The 23,627-nt window shown below is 48.4% G+C and overlaps 1 protein-coding gene across 1 annotated transcript; it reads right to left on the reverse strand.

The window, feature by feature from the left end:
- Positions 1-11,222: 11,222 nt before the first annotated feature.
- Positions 11,223-23,125, reverse strand: LOC149352597 (neprilysin-1-like). Its single transcript, XM_089577219.1, has 3 exons — positions 22,931-23,125; positions 14,748-15,963; positions 11,223-12,446 (listed from the first exon to the last, which is right to left on the reverse strand). Exons 1-3 carry the CDS (start codon positions 23,123-23,125, stop codon positions 11,881-11,883), a joined length of 1,977 nt encoding a protein of 658 aa, XP_089433345.1. The 3' UTR covers positions 11,223-11,880.
- Positions 23,126-23,627: the final 502 nt, after the last annotated feature.

The raw sequence follows: 23,627 nt of genomic DNA on the forward strand, positions 1-23,627 counted from the left end.
TCAAGCTCGCGCACGGTGATGTCATATCCGCTGCTAAAAACCCGCCACTGTGTGGCGGCACCATCAGAGCTATGAAGTTGTTTTTGGGAGGACATTAAAATATTAAAAAACGGAATGTACGCGGTATTGCCGACGCTAATAGCACCATTATAACTCACTGTATGCAATCAACAGGCAAAACAGTTAACTAAGATTGTGTTTCTGGGCCCCTTTAAAGGCTTTCACCTTAAAATCTTTCCGCCCTTGCAGCAGCTCATTAAGCATCAGCAGTGGCTAAGGTCAGTTTGTGTTTTTACGGATGGTGAATGCGTCCAGGTTTCAAATAAATAGACATTGACGTTTTCGATGCAAGCGGAGTGTGGGGTGATCGAGGCGTGTCTGGCGAGTGTCTGGTGGTGTAATCATCGGATTCTTCGCCGGCTTGTCACCTCAACGCCACTCTGTAGAAGCTGTAACGTCGTACCGTTACCTTGGAGTGCCCGTCTCGAGTGTCCTAACCTGGCGCCATCATTTTTACTACAGCAACAACGGTAGCAGTATGTTAGGGCACATCCATCCACACATTTCTTGTGGCCTGCATCAGTGAAACTGCTGTTTATAAAGCCTTACTTTAATCTAAACTGAAGTATGCGTCATCTGTTTGGGACCCGCCGCGGAGCTGCTGAGCACGAGATCATGGGATCAATCCCCAGCCGTGACGGCCGCATTTCGATGGAACCGAAACGCAAAAGGCGCCCGTGTGCTGTGCGGTGCAAAATTAAACCGGAGCCTTCAATTATTCTATCTCTCTCTCTCCTTTTGCCCCTTTCTCTCTTCGCTTCCCTCAGGCGTGGATCGGGTGTCCATGCGCCCCGAATGAGACAGCGGCTGCGCCTGTCATTTCCTATTGAACAATTAGTTAATTTTTACAAATCTGTTTGAGACCCAGCTGAGATAAACCCAAGAACGAGCCATAGTTTCTTCAAAATGATTCTACTCGTTTCGATCTTCATAACTGCAATTGCATTGGCGAGTATAACCGCGATGAAAAACTCGTTACAACTACCCTCATTTTCTTCCCACCGACAAACCTGCCGCCTGTGTTTAATTCATCAGAACTTTTTATATATATCATGCAGACCTGTGAACTGTGCTGGCTCGTAATCCACCGCTCATATCGCGTTCACCTCTGTCATAAAGCAGGTGCACTGTTATCTCTCAATGAAGCTTATTGTTTTCAGATTTTCATATCTCGTACCTAACAAGAATGGAACCGCCTTTCGGACCTATTGTTGCTATCGAGGACTGTCTGCGTTTCCATATGCAACTGTCCAACAGTGTTCATTTAAGAGCCTTGTGCGTGCATTGGCTCGCATTGCTTTCTTTTTACTGCTGTATATTTAACGCCATTTGGCCTCAACGGTCATAGCAAAAAAAAAAAGAGAAAATTAATTAGCTCTGGCCGAGTTCTGTCCCGAGCTGTAACATGCTCTTTATAGATGCGGTAATCGCACTCAGCGTCGTAAGCACTGCACGGACGTTTGTCGCGTTGCTCGTTGCCGCATATCAGATATTTGGCTTTACGGCAAGGAAAATAAAACGTAGTAGCAGATCGAAGGACTCTGTGGTAGTAGTGATCTGCAAGATCAGATTTGTTCACGAGTTGCCGAAGTGCCTCGCAGAATTTTTGAAATCACTCAATCAATATACTTCTTCCAAACCAACCCCAAACATAAACCTAACCCAAAGCATAAACAAGAAATTACAAATAGACGAATTTTTAAGGTTACTCAAATCCATTCGATCGTGTTTACCATGTTAAACTGCTTTATAAACTTTGCTGTCTACTTGGAGATGGCCTGTCATATGTTGAATTTGCGATTATCTGTCAGTCACCAATATATGGAATACAGCGATTATGTTTCTGAATCAATGTTGTTCCGGCTCTGCATGCTGTCCTTGGGGCTCTGTTCTGGCTCTGTTGCTTTATAAATGGCATGTGTGTCACATATAACATACATGTGGTTGTTTTTTCTTCTGCTTTTCTAATCAATTAGCTTTAAGCGATAACATATTCAGTAATATTCTAAATTGATCAAGACCACAAAATAAATAAAGAAATTAAAAAAAAATCCCCTGTGCCCCTTGGATTCGGTGGCTGTTGGCTTCTGTCATGTCATATATTAGTAATATATGACTAATAAGGTTGACGCTGCCAATTTTTTTCGCACACTTGCCATAAAGGCGCAATTTGGGTTCACTCTATACTATAAGTGTCGCGTTACCGAGGGAATGACTAGTTCACTGTAACAGCATACACACATTTATTGGACTGCCGTACTCCAAACATGGTGCCGGCCACCGGGCAACTGGGCAACTGCCCGCGCTCGTTTGCCCCCACTCCGTGCGTTCGCCCCCAGTCTCCACACGGTATGGTGGCGCCATCACACGCGCCCGCTCTCAACCACAATACACGACACCTCCCCTTCTTGAGAAGCTCACAGGCTAAGGCGTCGTGGTGGCCTTACAGTTCTTCCGTAGCGAGTTGTCTGCCTGGCCTCTTCGTAGCTTGTTGGGCGAGTTGAGCAAGAAGCAGGGTCAGGGTTCCCTTGGGGTGCTGCTTGCAAATGCGCTTCTGCGCGGCGTACATTTCCTACTGCTGTCTGCACAATAAAAGATCTCGGTGCATCTGCTGGTCCGACAATGGTTCCTTGACGCTGGGCTCCGTGCCTGATGAAAACCATTGTGCCTGGCTGCAAAGGTGCTCTTTCTCTTGTCCTGTGCCGTGAGTTATAATTTGCTGCCTCTCTTTTCTTGATGACTTTGTTTCGTTGCTGGTACTCCGTCCTGTACTGCCACTCTGGTACAAGTGCTTGGGGCAGTGTAGGAACAGTTGTTTTCAGTTTGCGGCCCATGAGGAGTTCAGCTGGTGAGTATCCCTCCGGTCCTGGCGTTGCTCTATGAGCAAGAAGGCCTTCAGCAATACTTTCTGACTTACGAAGTATGTTCTTTGCAGTCTGTACAGCTCTTTCGGCTTCCCCATTACTTTGAGCATAGTGAGGGCTGGAAGTTATGTGTTTCACACCCCACCTGCTCGGAAATTGTGCAAACTCTAGCGAAGTGAACTGTGGGCCATTATCTGACCGCAACACATCTGGGATGCCATAGCGAGCAAATTGTTGGCTGAAGAAATTAGCAACCTGCTTGCTTTGCGTTCCATGTAGCTCTTCCACTTCGAAGAACTTTGAGTAGTAGTCGACTGCGATGATGTAGTTCCTACCGTCCAGGTGGAACAAGTCGGTGCCAACTGTTTGCCATGGGCGCTCTGGGAGGTCAGTCTGAAGGAGATGCTCGGTTGGTACTCGGCGGTGCTTGGTACAGGTTGGGCATCTGCTCACGAATACCTCAATGTCATGACTGATCCCTGGCCACCATGCAGCCTCACGTGCTCTGGATCGGCATCTAACTATGCCCTGATGTCCAGTATGCAGTCGTTCCAGAACTTCTTGGCGTAGACTTGGTGGAAAGACGAGCCTTGTCCCCCTAAGCAGCAGTCCATGCACGACAGACAACTCGTCAGCCACACTTGCATATTTCCGTACTTCCGGAGTCAATCCTTCTGTTTTAGGCCATTTGGTTTTACAGTAGTGCATAACCAATGAGATTGCAGCATCCTTTGTGAGCTCAACTCTGGTTCTCTCCAACATCTCGGCTGAGGCTGGCAGTTGTTCGATTGTCAGGAGCTCGTAGTCTTGAACAGCTGAGGCAAGGTCTCCACTTGAACAGTGTAGTGGCTTGCGTGATAGCACGTCTGCTGTGTGCATGTCTTTCCCTGGTGTGTGTGAGATGGTGAAATCGTACTCGAGCACACGCATGCGGAAACGTTGAAGTCTTGGTGTCATTTCATCAATGCGCTTCGTTGTGAACAGAGACACTAATGGCTTGTGGTCGGTTTCGATGTGAAAGCGCAGTCCCAGAACGTACATTCTGAAGCGTTCACACGCCCATGTTGTCGCAAGTGCTTCTTTTTCCACTTGTGCATACCTTTGCTCTGTCGATGTCATCGCTCGTGAGGCATAGGCTACAGGCTGCCGCCTGCCTTCACTGTCTGTCTGGAGGAGTACGGCTCCTATGCCATAAGACGATGCGTCCGCTGATATGGTAAAAGGCTTCTGTGGATCATAGTATGATAATACCGGAGTTGACATCAAGTCTTCCTTGATTGCTTCGAATGCTCTCTGCTGAACCTGGGACCAACACCAACTTGCTTCACTGTGTAGCAGTTCTCGCAGTGGCTGGGTCTTCTCAGCCAGCTTTGGGAGAAATTTTGCCAGTTGATTAACCATGCCCAGGAACGACCTTAGTTCGGTCGTGTTCTCTGGCGGTGGCATCCTTCGAATGGCTTCTGTCTTTTCTGGGTCAGCAATGATGCCATCACTGTCGAGAATGTGACCAAGAAACATCACTCGTGATTTCCGGAATTCACACTTGTCCGGATTCAATGTCATTCCAGCCTCCTTGAGGCGTCGGAGCACTGCTGCGAGCTTGGCATCGTGGTCCTCCCTGTCTTTGCCGTACACGACTATGTCATCTTGGTGGCAAGCCTGCCCTGGTAGCCCTTCTAGGTTGCGGAGCATTTCCCTCTGAAAAAATTCCGGCGCTGTGGCTATGCCAAAGGGTAGTCGTAAGAACTGGAATCTTCCAAATGGCGTGATGAATGTGGTTAGTTCTTGCGATTCCAGTGCAAGCGGTGTTTGCCAATAGCCGGCATTCGCATCCAGCTTGCTGAACATTTTTGCATTTGCCAGTTTTGCCAGGTTCTCTTCGACTGTGGGCATGATGACTCTTTCACGTATCACCTGCTGGTTTAGCTGCGTGTAATCTATGCAGATTCGTATCTCGTTGTTCTTCTTCTTAGCGATCACCTTCGGTGCACACCATGCCGTTGCGTGATCAACTTGCTTGATGACCCCCAACTTCTGCATTCTGTCAAGTTCTTTTTTCACTTTGGGCAAGAGAGGAACTGGCACTCGCCGAGGCACGGCTACAGCATAAGGTGTAGCATTTGGCTCGAGTGTCACTTTGTATGCCGTCTTCATTTCACCTAGCCCAGTGAACAACGAGCGGAACTCTGCTCTAGCCTCGGGTAGCTCACCATTTTGAGCAGGCCTTAGTTGAATGTTTGCATCCACAGCATCCAGGTGTGCTAGGACATCTAAAGCACGTATGGCGGGTCGTCCCAGCAACGCCGTTTGCAGACCTTCCACTACGAAAACTCTTTGACGAGTTGATTTGTTTCGCCAAGCAATGGTAGCATTGAACATTCCTCTTGACTTGATTGGCGTTCTGCCTGGTCCGAAGAGTCTCTTGTCTGGCAGTTTAAGCTTCTCCATGCGGCTGTCCACATACTCTGAGAATGGGATGACAGTAACATCTGCTCCAGTATCGACCCTAAACTGGACGGGACTTCCATCAACAAATGCTGTGATGAACCAAGGTTCCTGACCATCGATATTGTTGATCTCCCCAATGAATACTTCCTCTGTATTAGCGGTGCCTTTCTTAGCAGTGGTATCTCTGCGTGCAGTCCGTCTCGATGACTGCTGGAGTGCAGACAAACACACTGTTGCAAAGTGACCGGTTTTTCCACAGTTGTTGCACACTTTCCCCGATGCCGGGCACTGTTTCTTGAAGTGCTGTTGCGCACTGCCGCACCATTTGCACACGTTTTGGCCGGTTTCCTGTCCGCCTGAAGGCTTGGCTGCTTTCCGTGGCGCATATTTGTACTTTGGTCGTCCTTTCGGGCGTCGCAGCTCGTCAACTGCAGCGTTTTGTTCAGCCGTCTCGCGCAACTCGTTCTGCTGCCTTTTCACAACCTCTGAGTTTCGCGCCATTTTTGTCGCAGACTGTAGAGTAAGCTTGGGATCGAGTTGCATCCTCTCGCTAAGTCCAACGTCCAAAAGTCCTACTACGAGGCGGTCACGAATGAGCTCATCCTTGAGTTCGCCGTATTCGCACGTCTCGGCAAGTTTGTGTAAGTCTGTAATGAACGCCTCGACCGACTCACTGCTTTGCTGAACCCGACGGTTGAACCTTGCCCTCTCGTAAATTATGTTCGTGCACGGTATAAAATGCTCCTCGAACTTGCTTTTAACAGTAGCATAGTTCACCATTTGAGCGTCTGTCAACTTCAGTGACGCTAAAATATCTTCAGCTTCCTTCCCCATCGCGTACAGGAAGGTGTTTACATGAGTTGTTTCGTCACGGAGGTGCAGTGAAGACACGAGTCGGTAGCGTTCCCACCTTGCAATCCAGCGTTTCCAATCCGCTGGGTCGCGGAAGTCCAGCTTTTCGGGAAGCTCGATGGCGAAGGGATTGAAGAAGTTCCCGCCATTTCCATGCTGCGCTGCGGCGGCCCTTTGTGTGGCGTCTTCTCCTCTCTCGTCAGGCATGCTGAAGCAAGACCTACTGAACTACAGACCTGCACATTTGGCACTGCTCCAGCGCGCATGTTCTAGTTCATGCCTTTTGCCGCTAGGAAAAGGCACCTACGGGAAGCGTGGCGCTACATTATACCTGTTGAACAAGATGGCCTCCTCCATCAATTATTTCAAACAAGGCAGTTTCGTCGTTTGTCCACGTAATCATTAACATCCATTTATCTATGCTAGGCACGGTGGTACTGACGAAAACAAAGCGGATAAAAAGAGCGTTTTTTATACTCATCCAGAGCGAAAAAAGTCGTTATTGTGGATATTTTTATTGTTGATGTTAAGATAGCAGAAGAAGACGAAACAAATGTATTAAATATCTTGCTCAAATTGTCAAACGATGATGATGATGACAGCAGACGAACAGGTCAACCGAGCGTCCTCAACGGCCAATAAGCTAACGAAAGTTGGCGCACGCTGCTCCATAGGACCCCGCCAAATGTGCAGGTCTGTAGTGCTGAAGGCTGATTGATGCGTGGTCGCTCACCGCTCGGTCGTCTTCCGTGTTCACTTCACCGTTGACACACCGCTGCCACCATGTCGCGTTACCGAGGGAATGACTAGTTCACTGTAACAGCATACACACATTTATTGGACTGCCGTACTCCAAACATGGTGCCGGCCACCGGGCAATGGGCAACTGCCCGCGCTCGTTTGCCCCCACTCCGTGCGTTCGCCCCCAGTCTCCACACGGTATGGTGGCGCCATCTCACGCGCCCGCTCTCAACCACAATACACGACAATAAGAAATCATGGAAGGTATTTTCGTGCAGGAAGCAGCGAAGGCTCCTGCTCTCTGCCTCTTTGCATATGGTTGCGTGCTTTTTGTAAATAACTGTGACACAACTTCTAAAATAAAGTAGGGAGGTGGTGTGCAAACTGGTAAATGGTGAAAAACTGACCAAACAGATTTCATGTCCATTACGAACAAACAATGGTCTTCATTTCTCATATGATTTCAGCGGCAGCACTCTTCAAGCAGTCACGGAATAGAAATATCCAGGCGTATCAACACATCAGAACCCAGCTCGAACTCGCATTTACGTGCAGCAGAAAAATGACTCATATAAATTGTTCTTCCTGAAATGAAGCCTACCCCATTCTACCAGCCAAACGAAGAGGTAGCTTACGTCCACCTTATCAGACCAGTCTTGCAATACGTACGCTAGCATATATACTGTGGTTTTCGCGCGGCTTCAACGAAAAGCTGCGCGGCTTGTTAACAATCGCTACGAGCGATTGCAAATATTAGTGGTTTTTCTGTATTTTTGTTTATTTTTGCGCCTGCTAGTAATATCATTTAAGTTACTGTCGACCCTTCGCACTGTTTACTGAGAAGACTACGCTTATGTACACTTCTGGACATCGTAAATGGTTGCCTACATTCGAGAACTGAGACTGGTGAGTTCCATTACAAAGACGCAAGCAAACATTCCATGCGGGCCTACTCTGTCTCGGTCAGCGCGCTCGAGATTTATCTCACCCCGCGGTGTCACCAACCTTCCTGGTATGAGGCGCGCCCAGCCATTCCCGGGCAGTGCGTGTATCTTCCGTACCGATAACGTTCAGTCAGCACAATGTGTGAACTGGCTAGCAGCATACCGTAGCTGCGAGACATGAAACCATCGAAAGAATAGGAAGTATAAAGACAGGGTGTAGATAACCGATGATGGCGGGTTGCTGCCGTGCACTGCGCGCAACCCAAGGCATCAAACATAATTTCGACAATAAAGAAGTAATTACTCATTAGCGCCCGCCCAAGCGCAGCCGTATACGGTTATAGAGGAAAGTTATACAGCTTTCACAGAAACTTCGTATAGTTGAAAAATTCGTCCTTGTCCGGGGATCGTACCCGGGACCACTGGCTGTCCGGGGCAGTCGCTCTACCACTTGAACTAACCAGGATATCTAGCAACAAACGGTAAACGCTAATGAGTGATTACTTCTTTATAAATCTACTTCACCTTGAGGGTTTCCCCAAAAAACTTTATACAGAAAATGTCAGCGTTTCTCCTTTTGATGGTGCTCTGAGGTGGCGGCGAAGAGGAAGTTTGCGTCAGGCACTGTCCACACTGTAATGCCTCTCTGTGTGTCAGCATCATCATCAGCCTGACTATGTCCACTGCAGGGCAAAGGCATCTCCCTTGCCTCTCCAATTAACCCTCTCTTTTGCCAGCTGCGGCCACCGTATCCCCGCAAACTTCATAATCTCATCCGCACACCTAACTTTCTGCCGTGCCCTGCTACGCTTGTCTTCTCTTTGAGTCCACTCCGTTTCCCTGCCCTGGCCAAGCCCATTTCTTTCTCTTGATTTCCACTAGGATGTCATTAACCCGCGTTTTTTCACTCATCTACTGTGCCCGATTCTTGCCTCTCAACGTTACACCTATCATTTTTCTTTCCATAGCTCGCTGCGTTGTCCTTAACTTAAGCTGAGCCCTCTTTGTTAGCCTCCACGTTTCTGCCTCGTAGGTGAGTACCAGTAAGATACAGCTGTTTCATACTTTTCTCTTAAGGGATATTGGCAAACTGCCATTCATGATCTTAGAGAACCTGCCATTTATGCGCTCCACTCCATTCTTGTTATTCTAGTTATTTCCCTCTCATGATCTGGATCAGCTGTCGCCACCTGCCCTAAGCAGACGTATTCCCTTATCACTTCCAGCACATCGCTACCAATTGTGAACCGCTGTTCCCTGGCGAGACTATTGAACATTACTTTGGTTTTCTGCATGCTAATTTTTAGACCTACCGTTCTACTCTGCCTGTCTAATCATTGATTATGTTTTGCAGTTCGTCTCCTGAGTGACTTATCAAGGCAATGTCATCAGCGAATCGCAAATTGCTTACGTATTCTCCATTAACGCTTATCCCCAACTGTTCCCAATCCAGGCCTCGGAATATGTCCTGTAAACAGGCGGCGAATAGCATCTGCGAGATTGTGTCTCCCTACCTGACACCCTTTGTTATTGGAATTTTATTGCACACTTTATGGAGGACTGTGGCAGCTGTGCAGTCGTTATAGACTTCTCTTAAGTCTGATTTCATTATGCTTGCATGACTGCTGAGGTTTCCACTGAGTCAAATGCTTTCTCGTAATCGATGAAGAATGTAGCGGTTTGTGTAAGTTAAATTGAATTAAATTAGCAGGGCGCAGCTGTGCTGCACCGTCTGCACCTTAGGCATCATAATGAAAAGCGACGCGCGTCCTGAGCTGTCGATCGCGTAACATAGCGCGGCATCGGTGACCAAATATCTCATCCCCGCTCTGTCCTGCCTCGTGACATTCCGGAAAAGCTATTGCGTGGCCTTGCACGTATTCTGTCATCACCGAGAGCACAGATGAGAAGAAGAAAACATGGCTCCAGGTAACACTGTAGGACGCGGCGTAGATAGTCATTGCCCGTGGGTGGCGTTTTCGTGATGCTGCAGATTAGGTCGAGCGGTCAGTACACAGGGATCCAGGGCCGCCACCGTTTAAACTGTGCATGCAGGCAACGGACAGCGGTCACTTAGGCATCGCGTACTCTGCGCATAGATGCGGCCGTGGGGTTCGTCAAACACTGTGTGTCGGTCTGTACACCTGCCTATGCTGGTCCTTCTATCTCTGCTGATGTCTTCGTAAATAAGTTTGCTTTTAAGTTCGCTGCTACACGCACCGCGCGTGAGCACCTCGAAAGCTGGAGGAATGAAGAGACGACATGGTTGTTCGTCTTAACTGTTGTTTAGATGTGACGTCAGCAGTAGGTCGTCGCCACGTGATAACCCTGTTGACCCGATTCTCGCAGTTGTTGACCCCTTTATTACGATTCACTCCTCCGCTCTTCTACTGATAGCTTTGTTCTTTTTATCACCCGACTTCCGCTGCCACACGACAGCGCGTCATACAGCGATAGGGAACACTCGTCAGCGCACAAAGTATGCCATGGAATCCGTGTGTGTGTGCTCGTAAGAATAAATGTCCCGGTTCCCGTTGAACGACCATCGTATAATAGCCATATGGAGCTGCAGGACTTTTAACTCTGTAGTCACCTCAGTTAACTGAGACGAACACACAATGCAGCCTTCGCGGAAATCTTTACTGCCAGAGGAGATGCCGCCAGCAGCTTATTCGTGTATGGTGCTTGGGTTTAACGACACAAAGCGACATTGGCTATGCAGGACGCCGTAGTGGAGGCCTTCGGATTAATTTACACCACGTGGGATTATTTAATCTGCGCTGATATCGCACAATGCACGGACGCCGTGCGTTCCGCTTCCATCGAAACGCGGCCGGCATGGCCGGGATCGAACTCGATTTCTCGAGCTCAGCAACTGAGCGTCCTAACCACCGAGCCACCACGAATGGGTGGCTTATACTATGTTGTACCACTGAATATATTACTATCGTTAGAAATGCTTGCATGTTTCAAAAGAAAAATAGGTAAAAGGCAAAAAAAAAATCCTTCTTGCGCGTATGCAATAATATTTGTATAATATTTAAAGGTTGCTATACCTTAGCCATAAAAAGAAATCTTTTTGTGCCCGCGTGTTTTCATAAGGCCGGTATTGCAGATGTAGTAGTCAAGATACCGCGGTCAGAGCCAAAGGACTAGGGAAGTTGTAGTTTTGCGTCTCGTTTATACCCATTGCTTACTGCTTCTGCTACAAGGTGCCACAGAAAATAAATGTCGTGCGGGACATTTGTAAATTTCATGATAATGACTTGGGGACAAAAACCACTCCCGTTGAAAAATTGTATGAGCCATTAAGACGAAAAAAATAAACAGCCTAGAAGGGGATGATGCAGCATTTAATGTCTTACCTGCTTTCGTTCTCTGTCCACAGGAAGTCCTTCTATTGAATAATTTTATTTCACACCGGCGGACGTGTATTCGGTGGTTGGCTCTGTCTACAGTCGACCTTAGCGATGAAAAGTATTCTTGCCTACAGAGGCCTGTGTACTGTGCGATGTCAGTGCGCGTTAAACAACCCCAGGTGGTCGAAATTTCTGGAGCCCTATTCACTACGGCGTCCCTCATAGCCTGAGTCGCTTTGGGACGTTAATCCGCAATTAACCAATTAACCAACCAATTCTTGCCTACAGGAGGTAAAAGCAAACAAAGACACGTGGGTTCGTTTTCCCGTCACAGTGCAAAGGTAGGTTATGTATGGTGCCTGCGACGCCTGCTCTGGCGCTGCCCCGGGATGAGCTCTGTATGCCCCTTGTTTGCGGCTGCGGACGGGAGCTGTGTTGACAGCAGGTAACTATGACAAGAAACTTGAATGAACGTGCGCACCGCTTCTGAAACGTCCATCAAAAATAACACGAAGCGCGGTCGAGAGCCCTAAGGGCGAAATCTCTGACCGGCGCCATAACAAGACACTTCGGGACTGCTAGCGTACAGGACACTTGATCGCTTTCATGGGGTCATTTGAAAAGAACTGCGCACGCGTCATCTTTCCACATGGAGTCCGGCGGGATGCAGAAAAAAGCGTCGTGGAATAGCATCATCTCGGCCAGGGGCCGGTTGCACGCCTCTCTACCACCGGGCCGACCGCAGTGTTGCAGACACCAGGCGGCAAACAGAGATCGGATGCCGCGCAGGCCTTTCGGCAGCCCCTGGATACCTTGTCGAGAGTCTTGCTCCGGAGAATCTTGCACAGCCGACGCCAGAGCCATAAGAGACATAAAGCGATGCATGGCTCGCCGCTGCGCGGGCCGCAGTTTGGGTAGCGTTATCCGGCGGCCCAGGTGACAGCGGACCTGAACGGCGAACTCGCGGCGTGACTCGCTGTCCCACTCATCGTACTCCTGGAAGAGCAGCGAGGCTAAGGCATCGGCAGCCACGGCACCAGCGACGGCCAGGCGGAGTGCCAGCGGCGCCTCATCACCGAAGGACGGCAGCGCAGACGCTTCGGGCAGCAGTTCGAAGTCGGCGCTCAGGGGCCGTGTTCTGTAGTACGGGTACTCCGCTGTGAATCCCACGTGCTCGTCTGTCACGAGAGAGAGGCGGACAAAGTGACCGTCAGAGCTGTTCTATAAACTTCTCAGTATATAGAAAAGTGCCTACAACGGCATTGGTCCGAATAAAGTGCTTTTCTGTAAGCCACCACAATCTCAGCTGGCGACACCTGCAAAATGGCCACATAGCATATCCTCTTATCCTGGTTACATGCGTATGACTTCGCCACCCTTTCCGACTAAGGCTGGAAATCACCTGCTAAATTGCTGCGACTGGTGCCAAGTAATGGCTTCCTGCGGCTGAGGCCTCGTGGACCCATTAAAACCAATTCATTTCGGTAAGGCTCGTGCTCGTCGACATATCTGCTCACTTACATTTATTTGACGCACAAATTATTTGACACAGATTTTCGTTTATAAACTGTGAAAGATACTTCGCTGTGGTCTGTGCTGCTGGATTGCGCGGTAAGGCGAACATTTAAGTGATAAAATGAATTAGCATACAATTAACTACAATAAACTGATATTTTTATTTTTTGTTTATGGCCCGATATTATACATAGAAAATGAAGGGCGTCAACATCGAAGGTGAGCTGTTTTTAAAATGTCAGATTCGGCATTGTGCTGCCACATATCCAGCGTGGAAAACACACATTTAAATTCTCGCTACGTTGGCTTTCCCACGCCGCACATTAATAAAATGGTGTCGCTGAAATTTTTAATGCAGGAAATCCTTATGGAGTAAATGTGTTTTATGATGTAGAAGATGCTGACATGGTTTCTGTGACACCACATGCAGCGATGCCATTTGATGAATGCGCAGCACGGAGAAACCAACTTAAAGCGCGTTCGGAGACATCTTTTTCACGTTCGAAACCTCGAACCATGTTGCCGAGATTTTATAAAGTGGGTTCACTTTCGATGTTGACGGCTTTCGGAATCGCAATATAATATTTTGCCCGAAAACAACAACAAAAAAGATTCATGAGTCATTTTTGTTAACTAATCGTCTTTTAATTTCACTTTATCACGTACAATATCCGCCTTACTTTACAATCGACGTGCATAGAACGCACCGACGTATCTTCGACGAATTTTAAAAGAAAAAAAATATATGCAGTAATTTCAAACACCAATAGTAGTGTTTCGTCGCTCAGAGCGAACCAAATATTAATTATTTCGTATACATCCCTGGCTTGTTCGTGCTCAAACTTCGCACAGCGGTGACGTTTGGCGGTAATTTTTGTTTTATACTGCGTGGGGGTAGGGTTCTTTCCTGATTATATGAGAATTTATCAGACGTCCGAATCATTGAGGCAGTGCTGGGCAAAAAAAAAAAAGACGCTTTCGCAACAGAGCCGTACTGGCAGCACCAGATCTTGTCGGCGGCGGATTGACGAAAGCAGACGAACACAAGGCGCGAAACGAAGAGTGCTCCCTAACACTCCGGAGGTGAGAGATGGTGCTGCTGACACAGCTGTTGCGAAAGCGCCATTTTTGATTCGGCGTCGCAGCTTGTGGTGCGGACTTCCGATTAATTCTCACTAAACCAGGCAAGTACCCCACCCAAACGTAATATGAAAAAAAAAAAAATGTCCCAAATACCACTACTGTGCGAAATTGTAGAGCGAGCTAATCAAGAGAAGCGTCCTTTGATTCCCTCCGAACGACGCAACAGTGGGCTTAACGTGAACTGAACACAGTGGAACGTGTCACATACTGGAATTTACACACTAGGTGGCCGGCGCTGACATTCTGTTTGGGATGGTCACCAAATGCAACATTTTCTCGACATGCCCCAGGAACAGCTTGCAAGAATTCCATCTTCCTCTAATTGCCTTTTCCCCATATCTTATTGCAGCGTCATGACCACACACACACACACACACACACACACACACACACACACACACACACACACACACACACACACACACACACACACACACACACACACACACACACACACACACACACACACACACACACACACACGCACACGCACACACACGCACGCACGCACGCACGCACGCACGCACACGCACGCACGCACACATTTTGCCCCGTCCCTATCTCAGGAAAGATAAAAGATGGGAATCCTGGGTAAACCTATGGAAGTCATCACCGGGGACGTACTACCCGCCTATTCTAGGTGCATCAGCATGCATATGCTGATATATATTACACGGCGAGCTAAGCCCCAAGAACAGTTTTTCAATATCGCTTGACAAAAAATACCAGCTTACAAAGCACACATGCGAGGTAGTTTAGACTGCTACGTCGGCAGCGCTTTACATACAACGCGCTTCTTTCCGAGCAAGCAGAGAACTCACATTGAACGCGGGCCTCTTCGTGTTCTTCCGCGGCGAGAACGACAGGGCTGTCCTTAAGGCGAGCAAGCATCACCAGGGCGACGTGTCTCCAGTTATCGAAGAAGCTGCCTGTCATGTCCCCGTACTTGGCGTACGTTTCCTCAAGCCTTGCCGGCTTGCAGACCTCCAGAATTCCGAGCACCAGGCCAGAGTCGTTTAGGTAGTCCGGTGCGTGGAACGCAGGCTTGAACCATGCATTTTTCGCGAAGACTGAGATGAAGCCGGCGTACACAAGTGGCAACACGTTCTCTATGTTGGCGACGGCGTCCTTGTGGAATGATCGCAGAACGGTTTGGCAGGTGAGCGCCTCACCCATGGCGCTACGAACTATGCGATAACAGAAGTGAGATCGTTCCACAGTGGCACGCGCCGGATTTGCGTAGCGGCCGACGAAGGATGCTGCATCGAAGACTCGAATGTGCGTCGCCATTACGAACCACCTCAAGTACTGCTGCGCGGCTGCAGGTCCCAGTTTAGAAGTGAGAGTGAAGTACTCTTTCAGAAAAGCAGGTTTAAGGAAGCGGTACCTTACGTGTCGGCCTCCCAAGCCGCAACACGATCTCAGCAGGTATTTCCACTCTGCCTCCGAGACGAACGGCATAACCTCGCTCCGGTTGCTTGTGACACCCTGGTCACTTTGCCTCAGTGCCTTGATAAGCACGCTGCGCGTCGTCTGGTGCAATGCGTACAGCTCGTCGGCGGGAATCGCGGTGTCCTCTTTGTTTTCCAGGTACTCGCGCACAGAGTGGTACTCCTGGTAGAAGTGTTCGCGCACCTCCCCTTTCCTGAGCGAAGCGTACTCTAGGAAAGCACGGCTGGGGCGCATATAGAGGAGGAGAGTGTCTGGGGGATCGTGAACGTCGCCGAAGGAGCGTTCACCTTTGGAGAAAGAAACCTGCACCATCGTCTCGAGCCGCAGCCGGGTGTTTAGGACTAGAGTGGCGTTCAGTAGTTCGGAATAGTGCGTCCAGGCCGGGGAGAAGAGGCCCGCTTCAGCGAGCGCCTGCTGAAGTCGATGTGTTTCGCTTGAATTCTGGGCCACAACCTTCTCGCACGACTGAAAGAACGTGGCCGCCTTCTGCTGAGCGGTTTGGCCCTCGGTCGGGACGTGTGTCTTTCTGGTGCTTTCGATAACGGCAATCCGGAACCTCTGCTGCCACCTGTGATGAAGCGTTTCCTGCAACGAACAGGACAGAGAATTGGTTCAGCCCCGTGGTACGGGTGAGGTGTAATGGAATGATGTTTGCTGTAAAATTAGAGACAAATTTCTTTTTCAGAAAATAAAAAAAAAATGGAGCTCGAATCTTACAGGTGATCACCAGTCATTAACTGAGTACGGACACAGTACGTTTTCAGCAAGAATGGTTTGCGTGGCGCAAATGTGAAGCGAAACTTTTTTTTATTATTTTGCGCTGCGAGTTCATTTCTTTTTCTCAGGCGACTGGCTGGAGGAACACCTTGTCTCGTCCAGACCATCAGCATGGAGCGATTGGGGCTTGCCTACCCTCCCAATGGAGTCTTCCGAATTACTATGAACTTCTACAAGTGGCGTCTGAAGTCGATGGAACACGGTCCTGACATTCAGGTGCACTGCCAGCTGACCTCGTTGAATAGGAAATAAACACCCCGCTAATGTGTGCGCTTTTAAGCACCGCATTTGCAGGCCATCACAGCAGTAGAATTTTTAATATATCGGTGTGAATCAAATTGCTTATAGGTTTTAAATTCCAACAGAAGGGCTGTCACGTTCGAGTCTGTAGTTGCCCTGGAACAATTGCTTGGTCAAAAAAAAAAAATGCAGGCTAATCCGTGCTACGCCTACAGACTACCCTGATGCAGGAATGCATGCGTACAGCGCTGTGTTTTGTAGCTTGCGATGCTGTTCCTGCTCTCTCTTTGGAACTTTATTCGAAGCTGTTGCCGATTGTAGGTGAAGCCCATCGCGATCCCGCCGATCGGTCGAAGCAGTAGAAGCGTCCGCCCATGTCGACGGCATTAGCTCGTCCACGTGACGCACAAAATTGCTTCAGTTCACTGAGACAGCCAGCAAGCGTTATCTGGTCAAAGTCTCCTCCCTCGAGTGCCGGGCGAAATCATCCCTGCGAAACTCTTTTTCGCCTCTTCTAAACCATTCTCTATTAGTCGGTTTCCCCCGTCTCCCTACCGCACACTCTTGCCTTTTTGTTCTTGGCGTAACACGCAGGAGCCGCAGGAGCCGCAGGAGCGCACCTTGCTTTAAAGGGATACTGAGGCGGTTTTCGAATCAGCTAATTTTTTAGGGTTTTGAAGTAGTGTCATTGCTGATCACGTCTGTGAAATTATTTTTTCGATTTTGGCTAAAACAGTGGCGCAATCACCAATTAAAAACGCGATGTTCAAATCTCCCGCGCCCCGCGCGAGCGTAGGAGAGGAGAACAGCGGAGAGGAAAACCTCGTCCACGTCGGCCAACGTGACGTCACGTTGAGGAGCCGGGGATACTTCGGCGCACCCGAGCGAGCTTTCAGCGCGCGTTGTTTCTCGTGCTGCGTGCGTTGTGGCGTACAAAGCGTGTCAGCCGACCTTGAGAACCAGATTCAACACGAGGTACTACTCTGCGTTCGTGTCCATGAACAAATACGGCCGAGACTGTGTCGCCTTCCACTGTTTTTAGCAAGATCAAAAGCTCGCAGCGCAAGCGCTCGCTGCTGGGACGAAGAATTCAAGCTGACCAAAGCAAGCCTACTCTGCTCGAAGCACTTTCGTAAGAGCGGCTACATGCAGAGCTTGTCCCTAATGTGACCTCTGGAGATTTCTGTTGAAAAGGCGCGGCTGAACCATGACACAGTTCCTTCGATTTTCTCGCGCATGAGAGGCGTGTCACCATTCCGAAGAAGCGCCTCTTTTAAAAGTAGGAACATGCTCACTTAGCCCCTGAAGAAACCTTATAGAGGCTCAAGCATGTGTCGCTCTCCTCAGCTTAGGTGCGGCCAGACCACCTGAGACGTGCTCAGCAAGGCTCGGTTAGTGATTTTATACTCGGTTCGACGTGTCTAAGCAAGCAAGCAACCAGGCAAGCAGAGCAAAGTACAATAAAGCAAAGCAAGCAAGCATCGAAGCTCTTCATATGCGGCATCTCGTTTAATCGTTGCTAAGCAATTAAAATGAAAGCATTCGACGTTGATTTCGGATGCAAATTTATGAGAGAAATGAATGCCAACCGAGTTTTTGCAAAAAAACACCGCAACCTTAGACGGTTTCTTCATCAAGTTGTGGCAGCGGGCGAGTTGCAGCTAGCTTGGCTTTTAGACACAAACTACTTCACTGAACCTAAACTGCAAATCTAGGAAGTACGAACGTTTCCGAGGCAGCGATTAATATTTTCTGGCATCTGCTGAACGCGCCACGAGTGAAGCAGCAGCCTTGTGCGCTTATTTGGCTTAGTTTCCAGCGCAAAATGATTGCGTCACTATCCTGTGGTCACGTGCCTCGCAGTGCTTGGCCATTGCGCTTCGCTAATTTTGACACCAACTTTGTGCTCCTTCATCGTTTCCTTGAAATACTTTCTTGCCCCAACCTGCAACGCCGGGTACTGAGAACAGGATTTTTTGTACACAGTGCTTTGGGCCTTTTCTTTAGGATGACGCTCTTCCGGGCGAGCCAGGAGGCGTCCGGTGGTGGCAATTGACTTGAGTATTGTTCGCACCCCTTCCTTTCCGAGAATACGAGCCGATGTTGTGCTGGCACCTTTTACGCATGGTGTGCATCGCGTCTTTGACGCTGGCGCATGCTTGTGCTAGGGGTAGAAATTTTTGCTTGTCTTTTTTGGTTTCAGGCGATACGTGGAATGAGCAAACTGTAGTATATTTTTCTTCGGAGGTCAGTAAAAAAAAATAGTCGCCGTATTCGCTTTTACAACGACACGGAAAGCTGCGATCTGCACTCAACGCAGCGCCGGATCCGCATCGGCAGCTTCTCCAGTCCTCAAAGTGACATCACGACCTCTCTTGACCAATCACGGGCGGCGGCACGCCGCGCGGCGTTCCCCGCGGCACAGGCCGCATATTTCGGCTAAAAAAGGCAATTCGCGCTTGTTTTTGCCTTATTTGGATGCGATATTCCTGTATACAGCATGAAAAACTATAGGATGCCGCTGCCAGCCCGATTTTCAAAAAAAGTGCTTCAGTCTCCCTTTAAGACTTCCGGCGAAATTCCCTGCTCCAAACTTTACGCCAAACGGCATAGTGCTGCCATCTGTAGAACGTTACCTGAACCGCCAGGGACAGGCTCGCGGAAATAGCCGAGTGGTTAAAGGGGTCAGCCAAGCATGCTTCTAAATGCGCATCAGAGGCATGTGTTCGAATTTTGCTCAGAGCTACACCTGCCTCTTGTCTGTTTTCCTGAGTGGTGTAATGGTGTATACGGACAGACGGGGGCACGGACGGACAAAATTGTGCGGACATGGAGTGGCGAAAACGTAGACAAAAATGCATTGCTCCTTTCAAAACTTATTAAGACAGAAAACTGCTCTAAAAGACAATATGTAGAAGTAATGAGGACAGGACAAAGGCAAAACTTTCCACTGAGCTTTACTGAAACGCACTTCATTGCGTTTTCGCAGCAATAAACTTGCGAAATTGATGTGAGGGCTCGGAAGGAAAAAAAGAAACGAAAGAAGCAAATGTAAGTTTCACTAAGAAATATAACCGGACAAAAAGATGCGCGGAGAGCATACTAACACTCGTGTCGTTGCCAAATGGTGCAACGTATACTGTTTCAAAAAGTTCTCTTTCTGTAGTTTGTCTTTGGCGCTCCCAAGAACGCATGTTCTTTCAAATAAAGAGCGTCACACGCACTTCAGGCTGTGTGCACCCATATGCGTGCCACGATCGCAATTCGGGGATGCCGCGTGCTCGCATTAACAATCACATAGGACAACATTCAGTCTGGCCTACAAACTTTGCCACAACTGAATGGGCTCATTTACACAGCGAAAATTTTGCAGCGAAATTTTTTTCTCGATTCCCAAAGACTACCTGAACGTTATATGCAGTGTCGGAATGCACAGAACAATCTCGAAACGTTTCTTTTTAAAATGCCTGGGCTGTCTGGCAAAGGTTTAATTTTTTTTTTTTTGCGGCTTCTCTTTCGAACTGCCAGCTTCGAGAAAAAAAAACTTTATCCAGGAAATAGGAGCTCCCCACGGTCCAAGATCGCTCCTGTACTTTGTGCGATATTTTTAGCAAAACTGGCTGGCTGATTGGAAACTCAGTTCGAAATGCCATTTTTTTATATTTGCATTAGGCATATTGTAATAGGAAGTCCTCTTGATAACTTCGCTTTGGGATTTTCTGTACCAATTTACCTAACGCTCATTTTCCGTAACGCATTCCTGAGAACAAAAAAAAAATAAACCTAAAACCTGCAACTGCAGTGTCCGAACTTTTCGATACGTTGTCAATTTTTAGATATTTTAAAAACTAACCCCTGACGAGGCCTGGAGGCGTACGCTAACAAGATTTTAGAGATTTCTACAGCAACGTCGACGTCTTTAAATGTTACCCTAAAGCTGCCTCATTATGTCTGTTTGCAATTTCTTGACCGTCGAATTTTGAACAAACACCGCCTTTGTTCGATATAAAGTTAATGTTTTCAGCCGCCGTGGTGGCTCAGTGGTTACGGCGCTCGGCTGCTGACCCGAAAGAAGCGGGGTTGGTTCCGGCCGCGGCGGTCGAATTTCGATGGAGGCGACATTCTAGAGGCCCGTGTGCTGTGCGATCTCAGTACACGTTAAGGAACCCCAGGTGGTCGAAATTTCCGGAGCCCTTCACTACAGCGTCTCTCATAGCCTGAGTCCCTTTCGGGCGTTAAACCCCCATAAACTATAAACTATTATGGTTTTCAAAAGGCGGTACGTCATGCGCGAGTGAAAGCAACTGAGTGCTATTGGGAGTCGCTTGACCTAGTCTCCAGAAATTTTTTTTGTGTGCCTATATAGTTAACTACCTAACTGAGACGACTTCATTAACTTTTGAACGCTTGACACCAGGAATAAAGCGTGAGAGGTAGATAACTTTGAAAAACCAGCGGCTTGAGGGTTTGCAACAAGTTGCAATTTAAGTACTTTTTGCGGGCTTCAGAAAAACTCTTGCGAAATACAGACTACAACGTGCCAGCAGCGCTCCCGTACCCGATTTCAAAGAGCTAACCTTTCATCCAGAAGCGTTGTGATCAACGGCCCGTGTCATTTATCTTGGCTGCGAGCACGGTGTAAGAAGCTACTTCTTACACCGTGGCTGCGAGATATGCGCCAGCAACTGCTGGTCGTCGTGCAAAGCGAGGGCACGTTGTTTCTCGAGGCAGTAAGGTAGGAACGTGACAGACGAGAACATGACGACTCCGTTTGCTTGCTGCATAAACTTATCATAAGCAACATTTGATAAGGGCCTAGCTTTTTTTTTTTGTACGTTACTGCGTTCAGGCTTATTTTATAAACAGAGTGCATCTAATGTTATGTGTTATTCACGGCGTCCCAGGAAAGCTTGAATCACATTTACCACCTCCGTGTGCGGGCTCGACAGTGAGTGATTCTTGACGCGTCAGCACTCGCTGGCACCTCTCGCGGTCACCGCGAACGCCAAGTTGGTTGGGGACAGCACATCTGAAATAAGGGATCTAATTCTTTGACAGCGCGTGCGTGGGCGCTGTTGCCACGTGGTAGCTTTTTTATTTCTCGGATGTCTTTCTAAAGTTCGCAAAAAGAGCGAAAGAATCGTACCTTATTGTGAACTCTCTATTCGTTTCTTTTTCAAGGTCATCTGCAACACTGCTGACACTTTGTTCCTGAAGCTAAGAGTTCAACAGTTAGCTAGTTAGTATTAGTTGCCCAGACAGGCTAAAGCAATACCGGAGTCTATAGGCCAAGCAACTCCTAAGAGCACTCAGTTGGCTCCACTTGCGTAAGACGGTCTGTCCGCCTTTAAACCTTGGTTACTTTTAGCTGGCACACCCTGTTACGCCCAAGATGCAAAGAACGCTTCTGTCCGTTTCCTGCCAGTTCAAGATCATGAAGGTGGGAATCGCCTCGACATGGGTTTAGGTATATTTTGAAGAAGTTCCCGCACAAGGATAAGAGCTGTTGCTTTGCGCAAGCGGATTGATTGAAGCTTGCTGTGTTCGCATCAAGGCTTCTTGAGGTCATGACAGCGTCTCTGTAGTATTCCATTCGTTCGCAGAAAAGCAGCGAAAAAGCCTTCATATAGGTGACAAAAGCAAGAGCAGTAAATTCGAAGTCGTTCGTTAACCCACTGGGTCTCGCACAACCTGGGAAGAGAGACCGCAAAAGTTGGTTTCGAGGTCGTGCTATTCGCTGCGTCTAAACTAATACACTTTGTGTCTTGGCCGATCCTATGAAAGCATACCAGGCACACTAAACAAAACTTCCGCTTCAGAACTTACGATGTCTGTAAGCACACCCTGGTACGCGGCAGTTTATATAAACTGCACGGTATACCTAAATGTAAATGATTATTTGCGCGAGCACGTGGCACCTTTGAATTGCTATTGTGGAGGGTATCTAGCCGCTCACAACCTAAAATGCGTGTGCATCCGTTTGTTTGAAGGCACATGAGTGCTTGGACGCACCAGAGTTAAAGTTAAATTGGAAAAGTAGATCTTTGAAGCTGCGCAGATCGCAATATTTGGCAGTGACACGTGTGCTAGTGCGCCTTGTGTGCATCTATTTGTAGAATTAATGTTCTTCAATGTAGCCTAAAGTTTGTTCCTGAGTTGTTGTTTTTGTGCGCAGGTGGTGAGAAGCAGAAATAAATGCTGATAATACGTGAAATCACGCACTTTGATGTGCCCGCTCATATTGATCCGGATAGTACGGGGTGAAAGAAGAGGAACCACTAATTAAAGTAATATGGCAACATCATCCATATGGCTGAAATTATAGGGAGCGGAGATTTTTTGCAGCTAAATGCTGCATTTCAGAGTCGAAAGGGCTACGAAGCGAAGGGAAAATCTGCTGAATGCTGAAATCTGATCACTATGCGCCTCGTGAGAGGTCTGAATGCCGAAAATGCACGGTCTGTCCTGGGTAACTGATGTTTACTCACATTTTCTCATCGGTTATTCACACTCATCGTCAAAATGTGCAATTTACCCCGGAGGTGTCGCTGCTGTTCCAGTTGCCGCAGATAAAATCGTAGAAGCTGTCGCAAGGATCGACGGCTAGGTCCAAGCTGTTGTTCATCTGGCGTGCGAATTCAATGCACTGGTCGCTACGACACAGCCGCACTCCCTCCTCTTGCAGGAGCAGCAAGGCTAAGCCAACCGCCACCATGCACAAGGCCAACATGGCGGCAAGGGCGCCGGCCACAGACCAAGTGCACAGCTTCTCTGACGGCGAGCCATCCGTTGCCAGCGGCTGCGCCTCGAGTAACGGCGCCTGTTCCGCTTCGCCCAGGGCGGGAGCTGCTGGCTGTGGCTGCTCCACTGCGAATGTAGAGAAGGTGCAAATTCCTCCTAGGTTGCGCCGATCGCGAAGTGACAAAAACTGTGTCCTTCTCGTCGATGTCGTTGCCAAGATATTACGCGACGAGTAAACGAAGAGTTGTATCCGCAGCATGCACCTCGTCTAGGACGAATGCTGCCGGTGTTACTGCGTACGCAAAAGCCTTCTGTAGCAGCAAGAGACGTAAACACATCTATTCCGCTTCCTAAACAGGGCTTCCGCTCTGAATTCAGTACTCACGGGCAAGCAAGCCTTGGGACAGGGTAAATATATGCCCGAGGGGCACTTCCTGACCCAAAATGAAAACAAGTGACGCGAAACACAGCGCTAGTTTCTGTGGAAAACA

The sequence above is a fragment of the Amblyomma mixtum genome, chromosome 3 (assembly GCF_055824585.1).
Source record: "Amblyomma mixtum isolate Tamu chromosome 3, ASM5582458v1, whole genome shotgun sequence".
NCBI classification, from domain to species: Eukaryota; Metazoa; Arthropoda; class Arachnida; order Ixodida; family Ixodidae; genus Amblyomma; species Amblyomma mixtum.

Excerpts from the sequence above, each read along its gene's own strand:
- LOC149352597 (XM_089577219.1), bottom strand. The coding sequence starts at position 23,125 with ATGTTGGCCTTGTGCATGGTGGCGGTTGGCTTAGCCTTGCTGCTCCTG. Across the intron at positions 15,964-22,930 it reads ACAGCAGCGACACCTCCGGG|GAAACGCTTCATCACAGGTG; the intron begins GTAAATTGCACA and ends TGTTCGTTGCAG. Across the intron at positions 12,447-14,747 it reads CGAAGAGGCCCGCGTTCAAT|ACGAGCACGTGGGATTCACA; the intron begins GTGAGTTCTCTG and ends CTCTCGTGACAG.